The sequence below is a fragment of the Fundulus heteroclitus genome, chromosome 9, assembly GCF_011125445.2.
Source record: "Fundulus heteroclitus isolate FHET01 chromosome 9, MU-UCD_Fhet_4.1, whole genome shotgun sequence".
Lineage (NCBI taxonomy): Eukaryota > Metazoa > Chordata > Actinopteri > Cyprinodontiformes > Fundulidae > Fundulus > Fundulus heteroclitus.
Window position 1 is genome coordinate 9,360,760 of NC_046369.1, and position 18,566 is coordinate 9,379,325.

The window sequence follows — 18,566 nt, forward strand, 5'->3', positions numbered from 1 at the left end:
TTCAGTGCCATCCTTTCGTTGCGGCTGGCAGCGATTCTTCCTGGGCGTCGTATAGGAGCCCTTATTCATTGTGTCTCTACCTTAACCCACCAGCACCCCCCCCCCCCCCCCACCCCCCCAGCTGCTTTTCTTTCTTTCCCTCCCTCACTCTTGTTACATAAGAGCCTGCCTCTGTTGTGGAGCGCATTCTTCCTCATTCCTCTGTCTCCGCCACACCCACATCTTATGTCTTGCAAGACTAGTGATGGTATTGATAGGCGGTAAGCTGAGCTATTATTAGCTGCACCGAATGAATGGAGGCAAAGGTAGAGGGAGAAGGGTGAGTGAGAGGGAGAGAACAGAGACAAATGGCGAAAGAGTATGCTGTGATGGAGCTAGTTAATGGCCGCTGTCTGTGCTTAGTAATGACTTTAATTCAAATTAACTGGGCTGTTAAACTTTTTGGGGGAAATCTTGGCTACAAATATGTGTTGAATATCAAATTTTCTGTTTGGAAAAGACACTGGGATCTACGAAACGTCAAGAAATTACGTGCTAATTTAAGAGGTTTTGACAATATGCTAAATCAGCGGGTACGATATCCTTGATCGAAGCTGTCATGTTTAGTATCAGACTGCAATAATCTTCTCCCTTACAGCTGCAAACAGTCGCCATGTCACACAGAGCATGGCCTCAGGGCAGCTGAGATCTTTCTCTGCATGTGTAGCTCTGTGTTTGGGGAAAGAGTTAGAGGGGTTGCCGGTGACATTTGAACAACCTTTACGTATCCCAGGAGCGGAACAAGCTCAAGGTGTGCTGCCACGCTTGAACCGCCAGCTTAAAAAAAGCCCAGCCAGCTATTTCTAGTCCTGATTTCCCCCCCAAAAAACAATCTTGCTTAAAGCACAGGCGTTGTGTTAAGTGTTGTGGTCAAGAACCCTCCTCCTGCTCACGTTTGATGGCTGTAACCAACGCCCAGAACAGCAGTTCCCACCACTGCAGGCCATGTTGCACTGAAGGTCTTTCAAGGAGAGTGTTTCGCCAAAGAAACTGAAGTTAAAGGGAAAAAAACTATTTCAATCATTCAGCAATTTGTCTTAGCTGATAAAATATTGGCACCGACAACCAGAATATGAGCAGCTGTACAACTCTAATATGTCAGGATCACATTTACAAGGTTCACAACCTTGTTTCAGTAAAATGGGGATTGTCAAAACAGGTGCATCCTAATAAATTAAAATATTATCAAAAACATTCTGTCAAAGGTTGAACTCATTGATTATATAGAATCGTTGCACACAAAGCATGGCATTTTATTCCAGATTTCTAACTTTTATTATCTAATCTTGATTTGTTTTATCTGCTTTTGAATTATGTTTATGATTCTATTGTAAGAGCAGTTTGGCTGTCTGGTTGGCTGTTAATCTACCAAATCAACAAATGTTGATTTGTTCAACAAAATGTCCAACAAAATTTAAGACTAACCTGTTGTAGTTTGTTTAAGTTAGCTATGAAGGACATATTCTTGTTCTTCACCTCTCACATGGTGGCATTATTTCTCCATCCCAATAAAATACAGTTGAAACCAGAAGTTTACATACACTATATAAAAATATACATAAGATTTTTTTCCTCACTGTCAGATATGAAATCTATCTGTCTATCTAATACGCTTTTCCTGTTTTTGGTCTGTTATAATGACCAAATTTTTTTTCTATTTGCAAAATGCCAGAAAAATGCCAGAAGGATTATTTTTGACAATTTTTTATTAACTTTCTTTATATTCAGAAGTTTGCATATACATTGCCTTTTAAACAGTTTGGGAATGCCCAGATTATGATGTCTTGTCTTTGGAAGCTTCTGATAGGTTTATCGACAACATTAGAGTTGATCTGAGACACATGTTAAGGCACACCTGAAACACTCTGCCTCTTTGTGTAACATTATGGGAAAGTCAAAACAAATCAGCCAAGATCTCAGGAAGATAATTGTGGACTTGCACCAGTCTGGTTCATCCTCGGGTGCAATTTCTAAATGCCTGATGTTGCCATGTTAATTTATTAAAACAATTATACTCAAGTAATAACACCACTGGACTGTCCAGCCATCACACCGCACAGGGAGGAGATGGGTATTGTCTCCCAGAGATGACACTATCCACAGTGAAACAAGTTCTGTACTGACATGGGCTGAAAAGCTACTCTGCCAGGAAGAAGCCTTTGCTCCAAAAGAAACAATAAAAGCCAGATCACAGTTCACAACTGCACACAGTTGTGAACTGTGTTCACATTGATTCTGGAGACATGTCCTGTGGTCGAAACAAAACTAAAATTTAACTGTTTTGCCATAATGATCATTGTTATATTCGAAGGAAGAACGGGGAAGCTTTCAAAGCCGAGAAAACCATCCCATCTGTGAAATATGGGGGTGGCAGCCTCTTTTAGGGATTGTTTTGCTGCAGGAGGGACTGGTGCACTTTACAAAAGAGATGGCATCATGAGAAAAGAACATCCATCCATCCATTTTCCATCACGCTTGTCCCTTATGAGGTCGTTAGGGTGCTGGTGCCTATCTACGGTATTCAGTGGGCGAGAGGCGGGGTACAACCTGGACCGGTCCCCAGTCTGAGAAAAGAACATTATGTGGAAATTCTGAAGCAACACCTCAAGTCACCAGCAAGAAAGTTGAAGCGGGATCTCAAATAATCTTCCAAATGGACAATGACACAAAGCATAGAGCCAAACTGGTTGCAAAGTGGCTTAAGGATAACAAAGTTAATGTTTTGGCCATCACAAAACCCTGATCCCAACCGTATTGAAAATGTATGGGCAGAGTTGAAAAGGCGTCTGTGAGCAAGGCGGCCTACAGACTTGGCTACACCCGTTCTGTCAGGAGGAGTGGGCCAAATGTCCTGCCAACTTTTGTTAGAAGCTTCTGGAGGGATATTCACAACGTTTGACCCAAGTCATACAATTTAAAGGAATGGGTCACCAAATATTAACAAAAAATGTATGTAAACCTCTGAACTTCAAGAAAGTAATAACGTCTAAAGAATTATTGCTGTCATTATTCTGGCATTTAGAAAAAATAAATAATTCTGATGATCCTACCAGACCTAAGACAGAACTGTATAATACACCGAGCTGTCCGACCCTTCAGCCCCCTGACATTGTAAGGCGAGGGACTCTCTACAAAATACATTTCACCAAACTGGAGTTCTGAGAAAGACAAAACTGCTTTTAGGAAAGTAACTAAAGCTGCCGGGCTTCAAATGCTACACACGTAATACTGATGTAGACAATGCGACGCGAATAAAAAGTAGTTTCCTTGTGTTGGCATGGCATTGAGCCTAATCAGTATCTGGCGGCATAAGATGCTTAATAATTTGTATCATTTTTACATTTTTGGCCCCTGGCCAACTTAGTGACGGTCTGTTGTTGCCATTCACTCAAACGTAGCCACAGCCGTGTAGCCCAGCTGTAATAATACTACACCCCCGCCTGATAACCCACACAGACACATGGAGTACAATGTACATAAGATGAGCTGCCATGGTAACTGCAAGGTTTGCTGGGCTTCTCTTGTCTTGAAGTTGTCACCATGACAATTCTGTCTCTGCTTTCGCCTTTTGTGTCAACTTTCTCCTCCAGTTGATTAAGTACTTGATATTTGGATAATTGGAAACTGTGTAGGTGGCGAGCTGCTCACGAATCCCATGTGTTCTGGAAACCGCTGCAGACATCACCGTGCAGTTTGAAAGGGGATGTGTTCTGACAGCGTTACGTCGGTTTACCTTATTACAGATAAACCCACATATTAAAATCATGTGTTTTGGTATTGCAGTTCTGTATACTAATAACTATGACAAACATGTTTGATCATTCATTCAACATGTTTTTTTTTTTTTTTATAATTTTTGATAAACCACTTACGCAGTTGTTTAAAAAACATCAACTACACTTCGTCTTGTAGATGCATTCTGACCATTGTGCTTGTTCTAGTGAACAACTTAGGTGCAGCTTATTTAAACTATTTCCTCTGCTTTTGTTGTCCTGATCAATAAGTTGTATCAGTTATACTGCTGACAAAACGTTTGCGATAAAAGCCTTAATTAGATCTATGTTGCTGCTACAACATTTGTAAGACAAAAAATAGTTTGTGTTGGTGGAAATTAAAATCCGAGCAAGACATGCTTCACCACCATGGACGGTTCAACTTATAACCTTTAGTCCTTCATACTCTGAAGTGGCAGTAAAGTAATTTTTAACCGAGCACAGCACAGTTGTCTGTTTTATTTTCTTTAGCATTCTATAAAATTGATGTGACATGATAATACCCCGTTGTAGATGTTGATAAACATGCTGTTTGTATATTTATCTGACCTTGGGGATTGCAGAAAAAAACTTAACACCCATTTATGGTGGTTAGAAACATGCAATGTAAGCAGTCTCTGAAGGTCTTCGATGTTGGCATTTTGACATTGAGACAATGTTTCCACTCTTTAGGCGAATCTATAGCTCGACTCTGATTTAAACATGCACCGTGCACATACATGTACATTGTTACTCTAGCTTGAGCGTGTCCTCCACAAGTCTTAGCACACTAAGTCCTCTTCTCATTCATGAATGGGGGGAAAAAAATAAGTTTTTAAAGGTCTAAAGTCTTGTCAATCACAGACTCTTATAATGTATAAGTACACGCAGCCTCCTCTATAGCTCATTCCCATGCTGGTATCTGAAGGGACCAGCTGCACTGCAGCTCCACAGCTCAGCAACACCACCTCCATTATAGCCTCTTTGCTAAATGGGTCTATTAACAGCACAACTGCTCGTCTAATGTCTGAATAATTCTTCACAAAGCTCCCCTCATGCTCCTAGTCCCACATTCTATTTTAAAAAACAATTAATGTTTTTTTTAAAGGCCCATTGCCTTACTACCTCTCCCCCCGACAAACAAACAAAAAACAACAATAAAGCAAAAGGGGTTTAAATGCATCTATGTGACAACCTTGGAACCAACAAAAATTAGTACGTTTATCAGCTTTATAACATTTCTATCTAAAAATAGATTCGCTGATTTTTTTTTTTTTTCTGTTTTCTTTTTTCTGAAGTTTCCAAAAACTGCTAAGCTAACCGGATACATAAACACTACTTTCTGGATGGAAGGACCATTTTACCCAGAATACCAAAGTGTTTCTAAACAGGATTACCAATCATGGGTTTAATCCATAATTTCTGATCTACATGTCCGTGGCAAAAGTATTAGCTGTCTTACAGCTTTCTGGTATTTGTGCTTTTATAGTCTGATCTTATGCTTTGGATTTTTCTAAGTCCTGAAGAAGGAGAGCAGCCATAGAGCTTATGAAGATTCACTGTATATAACTGAATGCACCTTTCCTACTCTGCACCTTCTTGTATGAACCGATGTGGCAAGTGAATTTCTCCATTGTGAGATCAATAAAGCCTATCTTATCTTATCTTAGCTTAATATATCACACCATGATGTTATTTTTACTCTAGATTTACAGGACTCGCACCTTTCAAAGAGTTCTGCTTTTGTTTTGTCAGTCCAATGATTACTGTCTCATTTGGGGATCACTAGGATGTATTTTTGCCAAATGTGAGATGAGGCCTTGTTTTCTTTTTGGGCAAGAGTTGTTTTCACCTTTTGATTTCTGACATGAATGGAGTTTTTGCCCAGTTTGTTTAACGCCGAACCCAACCTTAACTGAGACAAGTAAGACATGCAATGGTTTTGATGTCTTTCGTGTTGCACCCTGACCTCCTGGTTGATGTGTTAATGTGTTCTTGGAATAACTTTGGTAAGCCGCCCACTCCAGGGACGGCTCACCACTGTTTGATGTTTACTTTATTAGTGTGTAATGCCGCTCACTGTGGTTCAGTGGAGTCCCAACGCATTAGAAATGGCTTTTCTACCCCCTCCAGTCAGTGGCTTTGTTTCTTAACTGTTATTGCATTTTTTCTTTTTAAGTCGGAGCATGATGTGTTGTGTTTTAAGATTTTTACATTTAGTCTTCTTCATGTTGTCAGAAAGGTTATACCTAAGTGACTTGATCCTTGTTTCAAACAAAATTAAACAATAAATGTGGTTAATCGCAGTTAAATTATATTATAACAAGACGAGCAATGATATTTCGTACAGGGTCATATAGGTTTGGGTCACATTATTTTAAAATAGCATTTTGTATTTACTCAGTCTACCTTTGACGATCTCAAACATTTAATTGTAGGAAATTTGCACAAAAAAAACCCACGTAATCTACCGGGGAGACATAGCACGGTATATATAATAACAATGCACGTATAATAAAACAGCATTACAATGTATTTGTTATCATTGTTAACGTGCACATGTGTACAGTGATGAATTCATCCACAGTGGGTAAATTAGCATAGCCTCTTAGCTCCTCTGACACGGTTATGACAGGTCTGATTAGGAAGATCCAGCCTCCAGCATCTTCTCTGGTCACAACATTTCTGTGTCTCAGTCTCATACAGACTAAACCCTCACAGCTTGGGGAATATTAAGCTTTTCTGTCTGTAATAAATTAAGATCCAAAACAGCCTCTCTTTTTTTATATATACTTATATAAATGCTAATAAGATTCAAAACCAGATCTTGCAATTGAAGTGATGGAGTTTAGAATTGGATTATTCTGAGTGTAGCTGTTTCATTAATCCCTTACTCAAACCTCTGTTCTTACAGTTTTTTCATGACATTTCAGTTTGTCTTTTAACAATAAACCTATCCATATTTTCCAAAACAGCTGAAACCCTTGGTATACTATAGCTGGGCTTTCTGTCACTCATTTGCCTCAGATGCTGCAATAAAATTACCAGTTGCTTAAGGAAATTGCGATACTTGAACCTTAATATGTTGGATTTTAATATGTAGGAGCATTGGGGTTTGCTATTTGCAGAGAGGAGGATTGTTGGTGTTCAGTTAAGGCAAATGGACTTGCATGCCCTCTTCAAAAAGCTAATGCATAGCCACCTGAGATGATGCAATACATCAATGAGTTTTTGATTGGGTGAAAGTTGACATTAATCAAAAAGACAACAAAGCATTTTAGCATAAATCCAAGAACAGCTGCTTAAAAAAAGCACAAAGATTGCAGCTGAAGTAGAAGACGTAACATGTTCTGGTGTTTCAGTCCTCAAATGAGAACATCTTTTGTTGCTCTTTTGCTTTTGTCACAATTTAATGGTATAAAAGCAACCAAGGAAATCTTTTCAAAGGATACATTTTAATGCCACCTTTTCTCCATTCAAATTTAGATTTTTAACTACAACAGACTGGTGACTCATCCAAAGTCTATCTAGTCTAGCTCTCGATGGTCGTTGAGGCATCCTGTGCACTTGAATAGGATCTGGTATAGAGGATAGATGGGTGAATAAATGGATTGATTTTTAAATTATTTATACAGCCATACATACATCAGTGTTTCCCTTACTGTTATTTTAGGGTCTGGCTGCCCAAATAGATCTGAAAGTAATTACTAGGCTTGGTACTGCACATTACTCCAGACTTTTTGAACTGAGAAAGTTTACTAGAGAGGAAGCGAAACGTCTTCAACTACGGAAAACAAGTCCAGTTGCTTTGTTTTTTACTTTTTTTGGAATAATTACCAGGCTTACTTTGACACACACTTGCTTACTTTGTTTAGCCTGGCTAAAACATATGCAACCTTAATTGGTCCCCTGTGGAACCCCGGTTCAATTTTCCGAGGAAAAGATTTAAGATTATTCTTTACAGCCGACCATTCAACTCCTCTTACGTATGATTCATACCATGATAGTAATTTCTTCTAGTTAAAGGAGCAATCAGTAGTGCTGACACCTTGTGGCTCAAATCGGCACAACAGCCTGCCAGTCACAACAATCTAATATGCCGTTTCTCAACGGTGTGTTGTAGTGAATATTTACTTACACAGGAAAGGTATATCCTATATTTCGTTCTATTTCTGGCCCGCTTCTGTTACTGGCTTCCATGTTTGCAGGCTGCTGCTCTTTTGCTAAGATAAAACACCAAATGCTGCGCTCTGTTTTGGGAACCCTGGAAACTCTCATATGATTGTTTCAGGGACCAGGAAGTAAATATAGGCTACACACTACACTGAAGTGGTTCCAGACCGTGCCTCTAGGTTTAAAAGGAGAAATAGTTGACTAAGACATCATTGATGGGGAGGACCAATTGTTTATAGACAATGTTACTTCCATACTGGGTCTGAGAGTGAGAGTGATTTTGGTTGGTTTTGCTGTAATTTTCTTACTTATTGTTCCTTTTAAGGGCCTTTATAGAAAAGGGCAAATGTCCTGCCTTGTGATTTTTGTTTTAATAAGCTTTGAGGCCAAACATCATAAGCTTTAGGCGTAAACTTCTCCCTTATCCAGACACATTGCAGTTGAGACTGAAATCAGCAGGTGGTCAGGGTTGGAGGGGGGTGGGATGCTGAGAAGCAGCAAAAGGTGAATCAGCCTCCACCTTTGTTTCCGAGTGGCCCTGCTGGCTTTGTTTTGGAGCAGAATGAATTATTAACTGTAGCCTTCTGGTCATGTTTTTCATCAGCGTGTCCACCACCAAAGGTAAAGATCACTGTGCTGAGAGATCTCCTTTGACTGGCTCTGTTCATCAACGCAACAGAACTGTTTATCTACAGTTGTCTAAAAATAAAAATTCTCCTATTTTAGTTTTAGTTTTTCTCCATTTATCACTGGCTTTCTTCATTTTCCTGTTTGCTTTCTCATAAAGGAGGTTGTCTAACTTCACCCATATAAACATGAATTAACAGTTAATCTCATTACTGTCTTTCAGTGAAAGCACAGCCCTGCTGTGCTGTTTTCTAATACATACTATTTAAATGTAATGCCTTAAGTTGCTTGTTAAATAAAGAAGAGAAATGCTTTAAATAGATAGCTAATGTTTTTGAATGCTAGAATATATTTAAATTTTTTTAATGCAATGATGCAGATGTCAATTTATGCAAAACTTTAATTGACTTCTTATAAATGAACAGGAAAGAGCAGACAGAACAGATTAGTGAATCCAGTGAAAAGTTTTGCAAATTAAGTTATTTTATCCATTTAACATTTTTTATTTATTTATTTTTGCTTCACTTGTAACACTGCTGATACGGTGGTCAAGACAAGCACATCAATTTGGAGCGCCACTCAAATTATTAATAATTTTATATTTTGTAAGCATTATTATGTAGCCTATATTACAATGATTTGTCAAATCACTGGAATTGCCCAACTTGTTCCTTGTTTGTTTGTTTGGTTAGTTTTTAAAGATAAATCTAAAAATAAATGAAGTAGGGGTCTATGAGGATGGATTTATCCTTATGTTGTCACCTGCTTATTTCCTTAGATTTATGTATTTATCAGTTCTAGTAGAGGCTGAATAGACAGGGAAAAACTACTAATTATTAAAAATATGTGTCTTAATCTCAATAATTTATAAATCAGTGAGAAATGAAATGGAAGACCGCCGGCTTGATGGTAGTCCAGTGGACATCATCATCATCATCGCACCCCACAAGAGAGTGAAGCAAGAAATGGTCATTGCTAAAGAAGCTTGCTGTTCATAGTGATTTTTAAACACGAGTAGAGGGAATAACTTTAGAAAATGTTGAGTTTGGGGGACATTCAAAAGAAGTGAACTGCAGCCTGAGTCAGTGTTCCTCTGCACACAGACACATCCTGGAGAATATTCTCCAGCTGTCCTGGTGTTAAGCCACTCCTGAACCAGGTGTGATGTCATAAGCGGGTCCCATTGAAGTCTACCGTCGTCAGGGATGATTTTTGCCTCCGTTTCTTCTACTTCACTTGGTCCACTGTGTTTTATTAAGTCCAAAGTCAGTGTATCCTCCGCCAGGAAACTTTAATGCACTTCATGTTTTTCCTTTTCTGACAAGGTTTGTGAAGATGCCACTTTAACTTTTTTTTTTCTGAGACAAAATGACCAATAACTGGTTTAATAATCATGGTGTCACTGCTCTTGAGAAGCCCAAAAACTGATAACTGATCTAAATCCTGAATCTATGTAGTATCTTCAGAACGAAGACGAGTTCACTATTAAAGCAACACCTCAGCAGAGCCTCAGGCTCATCACCTCCATGCCGCGCTGCACTGATGTAGTAATTCATGCAAAAGGAGCCCCAACCACGTATGTACTGTACAGTACATGGGCTTACTTTTGAGTAGGTCTTATTTGCTTTTTGAAAATCCGAATATCCTGTTCTAATTTATTAAGATGCACTTGTAAAATCATAATTAAATTAACTGGCATAATTAAAATTAAACTATTTCCATATAATATTTGCTTTCCAGTCATTATTTCTTCTTTTCCCCTCCATCTGGCCTTCTGCTTAGCCAATTTGCTGTCACTTGATGCTTTTTATCATCTGCTGGCCAGAGGATACTCCCGACTGGCCAGAGTGCCTGGCAACTGTAACCAGGGGGCAGACATAGCTGTGCTAAGGTTTTGGTTAAATGTGGTGTAAAGGAAGTAACCCAAAGGACCTGCAGCCATGCTGGGAAAGTGGTTAGACGCTATATTGTGAGAATAGTTAAGGTTGGTCAGACGATGTGGAGAGGATTATTTCAGGAAATTCAGTACATTTTATTTCATGCTATGCACATTAGAAAAGGGAAATGCAGGCCTGCACCTGTTAGGCTGCAGTAGAAAAGGATGGGAAAATAAGAAACGGGGAGGAAAAGGAAGTAGTGGGGGCTAGTTAATAGAAAATAGACTGAGAGTGATAAGTGATATGTAAATAGGAAATGTATCTAAATTTACCTCTGGGGGAAAAAGCCAGTCTGAGAGATGGGATAATGTTCCAGGGAGCCTCAGGTGCAGCCAGGAGGGGAGAAGGCAGGGTGATCAGGGAGGAGGAGGAGGAGGAGGAGGAGGGTTTTGTTTGGGTGTGTGTGTGTGAAAAGAGAGAGAGACTGGAGTGTGTGAGCTAGAGAGATTGTGTAGGGAGGGAGGGAAGTGTAAGCCAGTCGCAGCATCTCTCCTCACTGCACCAGGGCTGAGGGACTCCTCGTCCCCTCTCTTCCCTCGCTGCAGTTTCAACTCATCTCCATCAGTGCAGTCATCCTTTTTCTTTTGCTTGTTGCTTTTTGGATAAATGCATTGCTTTCTCATTTTCCCTTTTCCAGGATCTAAGGATTTGTGTGTTTTTAAGAACCAAAAACATGGATTGCCTTGTTTGGCTCAGGCGAAGGGGGCTTTTCTGCAAAAGACAACGCTAAAAGCTGGGACTCCAACTGGGACTTTGTCTTCTCGTTTTGCTGCTAGAGCGGATCCCCCCGTTTGTCGTTCTTCAAGGGTTTTGGTCAGCGTGAAAGACGTACTATACCTGGACTAAAAGACAAAGGCGCATTTATGCTGTATGTTTTTCCAACTTGAACGCACTCTTAAGCGGAGTAGTTAGAAAAGCTACGGTTGCATCAAGCACTTGAGGAGAAGGTGTTATGTCAGAAACAAGTTAATGGGATGAACCGCCGATTGATTCTGAGACCCCCTCTCTGCATGTGTGGCCAAAGGGATTGCTGAGGAGTGGAAGAGAGTGGAGCACTGAGTTTGTCAGCTGGCCTCTCGTTGCTCCTAGAGTGTCCTTTCACCCACCTGCACGGGATTCAGATATTTAAACGCATTTATCAGGTCCTGGATGCTTATACTTTTTGTTTTGGATGTGCAACTTGCAGTCCAGTAGCACTGAGAGGCAAGCTTGTACTTCTGGATTTAAGCCCTTTTCTGCACGAACGAGGCGTATTGACACGCTTTTGTCTGACCAAATTCTAGAGATGCCTTATAAACAGATTCCCCCCGCCGCCATAGCCGTTTGAGCTGAAAGAGCTGTGACATTATCTCCTGTGGACATCCCCCTGTTATTGTAGCCTGTCTGTGTTTTGATTCAGACAATAGCTGGACAAACATGAGCTCCAGACGCTGACCAGAGGACCACCAAAATATAGGACGCCTGCCCACCGCAACTTGAAACTTTGACACAGACTGAAGAGCTAATTTGTGAGAGATATCATAAAAGAGACTCATAAGGCTCCTTGATTAGCTATTTTTCTGGTGTGACAGAGTTTTGACTAAAGGGAGCATCCCTCACAGTTTTGCCCTTTTTAACTTTGTGTGGTTTCCTTCCTCACATCTTCTTTGCTCCCTGCCCATGCGGTGGTGGCGTAAAATCCCCAGCCTCCTGGCGGCAACTCTCATTAAAATCATCCGATGAGGCCGCAGACCCGGGACGTCAAACCAGCAGGGAAGCTCGCCTCTGGAATCAATGCCGGTAGCGGGACTAATGCTGCTGCTTGCTGCTGCACTTTAGGTTGAATCATTTCTCCTCCTGCTAAGATGTCCACCAACCGCCATCATCAGCCATGCTTGACGTGAAAGAAGAGACGAGCAAGTTGTCATGCTGTCGCAGAGACTGTGCCGGTCTCCCCCCAGTCAGTGTTCACTTGAGTGAGACGCAGCTATGTGAGGGTATGCTGAGCGAGAGCACGAGTGTGCTTGAGAGAAGAATAACCCTTTTGAACTGAGGGGTGGTGAAGAACTACAGGGACGCAGGCAGTTCTCCAGTTTCGAGTTGACCTCTTCATGGGTGGCAAATCGCAACGCTGACTCACCTTCACCAAGAAGATGAACCACTCGGAATTGCCGACAGATCCCACGCTCGCGGCCAACAGCAGCAATGGCGATTTCCTCCCTGGCAGGCTCTCCAACCATTCCTGTCCTTTAGGATGGGGGCTGAAGGACGGCGTGGAGGCTTGCGTTTTGGAGACCGCAGTCATCGTGCTCTTGACGGTCCTCATTATTGTCGGGAACGTGACGGTGATCTTTGTGTTTCACTGCGCCCCTCTTCTGCACCACTACACCACGAGCTACTTCATCCAGACCATGGCCTACGCCGACTTGCTGGTTGGCCTCAGTTGCCTTGTGCCCACCTTATCTCTGCTGTACTACCCAGCAGGTGTCCAGGAACCAATCACGTGCCAGGTTTTCAGCTACGTCATCTCTGTTCTGAAGAGCGTCTCAATGGCCTGCTTGGCCTGCATCAGTGTGGATCGCTACCTGGCCATAACTAAACCGTTGTCGTACAACCAACTAGTGACACCATGCCGGCTACGAGGCTGCATAGCCCTCATTTGGGTCTACTCCAGCCTGGTGTTCTTGCCCTCTTTCTTTGGTTGGGGTAAGCCGGGATATCACGGGGATATATTTGAATGGTGCGCTCATTCTTGGCCCACCTCGGCCATATTCACAGGCTTTGTGGTGTGCTTTCTCTATGCACCCGCCGCGCTCGTCGTCTGTTTTACCTACTACCACATCTTTCGCATTTGCCAACAACACAACAGGGAGATCAGCGAGCGGAGGGCACGGTTCCCCAGCCAGGAGATGGAGCCCGGAGAGGGCAACGGCAGCGGGCATCACGGAGGGCACGGACCAGATCGACGCTACGCGATGGTGCTGTTCCGCATCACGAGTGTTTTCTACATGCTGTGGCTTCCTTACATAATCTACTTTCTTCTAGAGAGTTCCCACGTGTTGGATATCCCGGCCCTGTCCTTCGTCACCACCTGGCTGGCCATTAGCAACAGCTTTTGTAACTGTGTCATCTACAGTCTGTCGAACAGCGTGTTTCGCCTGGGCATGCGCAGACTGTCACAGACTATGTGCTCTTTCAGCCACTGCGGTGCGGATGAAAGGGATTTTGGGGAGCCCAAACCAAGAAAAAGAGCAAACTCATGCTCCATCTGAGGGACTGCTTGATTAAAGATCATCTCCAGAAGTTACATTTTCTGCTGAAGAGCTGAAAAAAGAGGCTTCTGTTTTGTAAACCGTTCAGGTGAATCCAATGACGTTGGCCTGGTTAGGATAAAATGGTGACTGGGGTTTTCAAGGAGACGGATACAGCGTCTAGACAGAGAATATTAATGAGAGATGGGCTTTCTGTGATGGATTTTATTATACCGCACCACACAGGCTTACTCCGGCCTTTACATTATACCGGATGTTTTCTGCCAGGTCAGGCAGAGTGGAAAAACTAAACTACAACACCCTCTCCCCCCAGAAAATATAAGATTATACATCCTCTATCTAATGTGACCTTAATACTTGTTAAACTTTTATTTATATTTGTGGTTTTTCATCATTTGTCATGTCCATTTAAGTCATGCCCAAAATACAGCGTAAGGTTCTCCCTTTATATTAGACATATATTTAAAGATACAAACAGTGACCATGACAGAAGCCGCTGATAAATATTATAGTACACAACCATGACTGTTTTTTATGTATTCATTTATTTATTTATTGAGTAAAATAGCGTTTTTCTACTCTTATTTATTTTCTTATATAGAAGAGAAATGAAAAGTATCGATGTCAATTGGTGTTCCACATCTTTCTGACTGTTGAAATAAACGCCTTAACATGGTTACTGATCTTAAATATATCAGATTTATTTTGATTTTTATTAGCCAAAAATCCAGAAGATTTTTTTTTCATATGTAAACACTGTTGGCCTGAAGTAACCTCTTGTTTTGTGGCAGTGTTGGGGTGATGTAATCCCTGTCGAAGATGATGCTGGATTTTATTTCAGAGCAGCACAGTGTGGGGACTCAGATTAATGTAATCTGATATAGTTTGACACTGCTGTGAGGATGAAGCCCATCTGATCGAAAATAACACACCCAGTTGTGTAAATGTTTAAGGCTGTGCGAACATGGACATGGTTTGTTGAACTGTGCAATGAATAGGTGGAAATGAAAATGATGTTGTTTGTGCCAAGTAACAAATATGAATATTTCAATATAGAGTGGTCAACTTGCATAATACAATTAGACTGACTTTAGTGTAGTTTATGGGATGAACCAAAACCAAAAGTAGTGCATAGTATTAAAATGAAGGAAAAATGAAACAGGGTTTCATATGTTGCAGGCGTTTGTATTCAGGCCTTTTAAATCTATACTTTGTAGAACAACCCTTTCCTGTATTTAAAAACTGCAAAACATTTAAAGATATTTCTCCAGCAGCTTGGGCAGCTAGAGATTAAAGGTTTTTGTTCATTCTACTTAGCAAAATAGCTCAAACTCAGCCTGGTTGGATGGATAGCGTCCCTGAACTTGAATCAGTATTCAAGTTTCACCACATTTTCTCCATTGGCTTTGGGTCTGGTGTTGCTGGGCCGTTATAACATATAAATGTGCTTTGACAGCATTTCACTGTGAATCTGGCTGCATCTTTAGGGTCACTGACCTTCTAGTAGGTCAACGTCTGCCCCAGTCTCAAATCTTTTCCTGCCTCAGATTGGTGATGTTCCTGTGTTTCGCTCCATTCATCTACCCATAACGCTTCACTGTCCCCTCTGAAAAACGGCATCCCCACGTTGATGTGTAGTCTAACTTTCCTGCCACACACAGTGTTTTGCGCCCGGGTCAGCACATCCATTCTTCCTCACGTTTGCTGCTTTCCCTTAATGGCTGGTTGCAAACTTTAAACAGAACTTCTTGTGATTTTCTTTCATCATTGACTTTCCTCTCTCTCTCCTCCCCCCCATCAAGGCCAGACTGTCAAGAGGTTGTACCACCTGAGCTGTGGGTCTGTTCAGCTCATCCAGAGCTATCACAGGCCTCTTAGCTGTTCTCTGACAAACCTCTGAATTTATCTTTATTTATACTATCACTAAATTGCACACATGTGGACCCTATTCACTAATTAGGTGCCTTTTAAATCCAGTTGAATAAATTTGGAAGTCTTTTGCTGGTAAAATGAAAGAAATTCTATTTATTCTTTTTCCTTTGACTTCACAGTCATGCATTATCCCAAATGAAGTACATTGAAGGTTTTAGCAGCAATGTGCCAAAATAGATGAAGATTCATGTGTATGGAAGGTTTAGCAACGGACTGCATACAAGTTTTGAAGCAAATTAAACATTTTAATTCAGTTTTGATTCTCATCTGTTGCCTTAGAACAAAATATTCCAGTTTCAGCACTGATCAGCTAATTTCTGATAACGTATAATTGATGTTTCAATCTAAGTAATCAAATTACCACCATGCTCACGCAGTAATTTTTAGGTTTTAATATATTTGGTTGTTTTGTGGTTTTTTTTTTTTGTGTTTAATGAGGCAGACAACAGAGCACATCGGTCCAGAATCGTGTGTCGCCCATTGCTTCGCAGCTTAACCCGTGTATTTCTTATTTTAAAACAGCAGTAAGTGGTTTTTGACCCCTTGCGAGGAAAATAGACCTTAAATCTGAAATTATTTTTGTTTGGTAAAAAGAAGTTAGCGTTCAGACTGAATCTTTTTTTCCCCACCTTAGAAGGGAGTCTGACTTTGTTTTAAGCCCAGAGTTGGTAAAACGGTAAATGGTGAATGGAAACATTCCTGTGTTGTAGCTGAAAGTCGTGCTCTGCCGCCTTCATCTGTCTAATATCGTGGAGGGTTGGTTCTGTGTCGCTACAAATTTTCTGTTATGCAGCTTTAATGCACTACACATTGTTCTGCTTATGTGCCTAAAAAAGTTGTTTTGTAGGAAATAGATGTTTAGAAATGATAAACATGAAATGCTGCATTTTTAAGACCATACCTTCCCACCATGTACATATTCAAGGGTCATTGGCCTTCCCTTGCCATGACTTTGTGGTAACTACAGTGACGGCCACTTGAACAATGAGTTGCTTGAGTCACTTTTTAATCGATCATTTCTCTCTGTCTCCCATTTCTGGTAGATTTCCCTTCTGTAGCTATATTATCTGGTTTATATAAAGAATAACAAAGGGAAGCACAAACAAATACTAGCCTCATGATATTTCTGTCATTTGACTTTAATGGGTTGTGTTTTCGGTGTTTTTTTTTTTTTTTTTAGTAAGGTGGGACCTTAGATGAAAATTAGGTGAAATAGAGAACATGTGCTGATCAGTCCTGTATAATCTTAACAATGTGGTAAAACTCATAAAATATAGCAAAATTTTGCTGATCTTTAAGGTTGCAATTGTCACACTAAAGTTGCAGATCCTTTGTTAGTTTCTTTTTTAATTTCTTTTTTTTTTTTTTTTTTTTTTTTTGGTTACCGGGTAAATAAAATAAATATTTCAAAGAGCCAATAAGTTCATGTTGTTGGCACTGGCCAAACTGCAGTGGTAGCAAGTCAGAAACTGTATCTCGTTGTAATGATCCTCTTGATTTCAAGTGCATTGATAGGAGCATTTGCACAAGAGTATAAATTAAAGGTTGATAGATATTTATTTATAAAGTGGTCTATAAATATTTACAAAGTATACTGTATATGGGAATAATACATGTAAAATTTGTGTTACTTGTTCCTAACTCTGCTGTGACCCTCACTTTTCAAAAAGAGATAAAGCAAGGTATTGTTTGTGCATCTATTTGTGTTAAAACAACAACTATAGGCTGCTGCTGTTTTGAGTAGAAGGTCAGTTTGTTAAATTACACAATATATATTTTTTTATTTTGAAACTGTATCAAAGGCTAAGGTTTTGCTGTTACTGCCAAACCAAATAAAGGTAAAAATAGTTGACGTACACTCCTCCATGTTGTCGCTGTTATTTTTTAACTTGTGTTCTTTACATGAGGACCATTCCAAATTTCTTTTGGAATATAAACATATGGGAACAATGAGGCCAGTTTCTTTATTTTTTACTGCTGTAATGAGGATGAGCCACTAGTTGCAAATTTCAGTTTTTATCCACAGATATTTTAATCTGGATCTCAAAACTTTAGGCGAGTTTAAACCCAGGTGTGCCCTTTTTTAATTTAATAAGTTAAAGAATAAATAACACTAAATGTCTGCTCTCAGATGGGTTTTGCCTGAGCAGACTACATTTATGGTTGGAGGTGTAACCATCATAAATACCAAAGCTGTGAGTGAACACGGAGCATACGATACAACCATGCGACATGCTTTGCAAAAAAATACAAAAACTACTGCTTTGGATACTTTTTGGAGTGAGCAAGTCGATATTCTGACTTTAAACAAGCAACAAAAACAACTGTCAAAAGCTACGGTAAAAGTCTGGAAAAATATCACAAAAGAATGCAAAGTATTGCGATGTCAGTGGGTTATACTTTTGATACGGTTATCAGGAGCAAAGCATTTGCATCTAGATATAAAGTATTAATGTATAATATGCCGACTAGAGGTATCCCCGGTTCTTCCTGCTACCGCGGCTTCAGTTCTTCTCCTCTGAGGCTCTGGATTCTGTCGATTGTGGCCAGATCTCTAAGATCTAGCTGCTTGTGCCACTTAACCAGGGGCCGGTCCCCTGCCGCAGCTTGATATCACCTGACCAGACAAGGTCAGTCTCATGTGAAACCTGCGCTGTCTTCATCATCATCCAATTGGATTGCCCTTCTGAACACTCACTCCATTATTAATAAATCCTTCTCCTCAATGAACGTTTAACAAGAAACATTTTTTTTAGTTTCTTTGTTTCTTATGGAAACACGGCAGAGGGATGGCGGCTCCTGTCTGGGACTCCCCTGTTAAGGTCGCCGCAGTGTTTTAGGACAGATACCCATGC

The 18,566-nt window shown here is 40.5% G+C and overlaps 2 protein-coding genes across 3 annotated transcripts in view; both read left to right on the top strand.

Annotated features, from left to right (window-relative positions):
• Window positions 1–18,566, top strand: part of rabgap1l (RAB GTPase activating protein 1-like) — a 156,332-nt gene that overhangs the window by 58,306 nt on the left and 79,460 nt on the right. The window lies entirely within an intron of this gene.
• On the top strand, window positions 10,971–17,572 carry gpr52 (G protein-coupled receptor 52). Of its 2 annotated transcripts, XM_012856085.3 has the most exons (2): window positions 10,971–13,485; window positions 13,553–17,572. In XM_012856085.3, exons 1-2 carry the CDS (start codon window positions 12,661–12,663, stop codon window positions 13,793–13,795), a joined length of 1,068 nt encoding a protein of 355 aa, XP_012711539.2. In that variant the 5' UTR covers window positions 10,971–12,660; the 3' UTR covers window positions 13,796–17,572. The 2 variants fall into 2 exon arrangements, with proteins under 2 accessions (XP_012711539.2, XP_035996872.1); XM_036140979.1 differs by having other exon boundaries at window positions 10,971–17,572.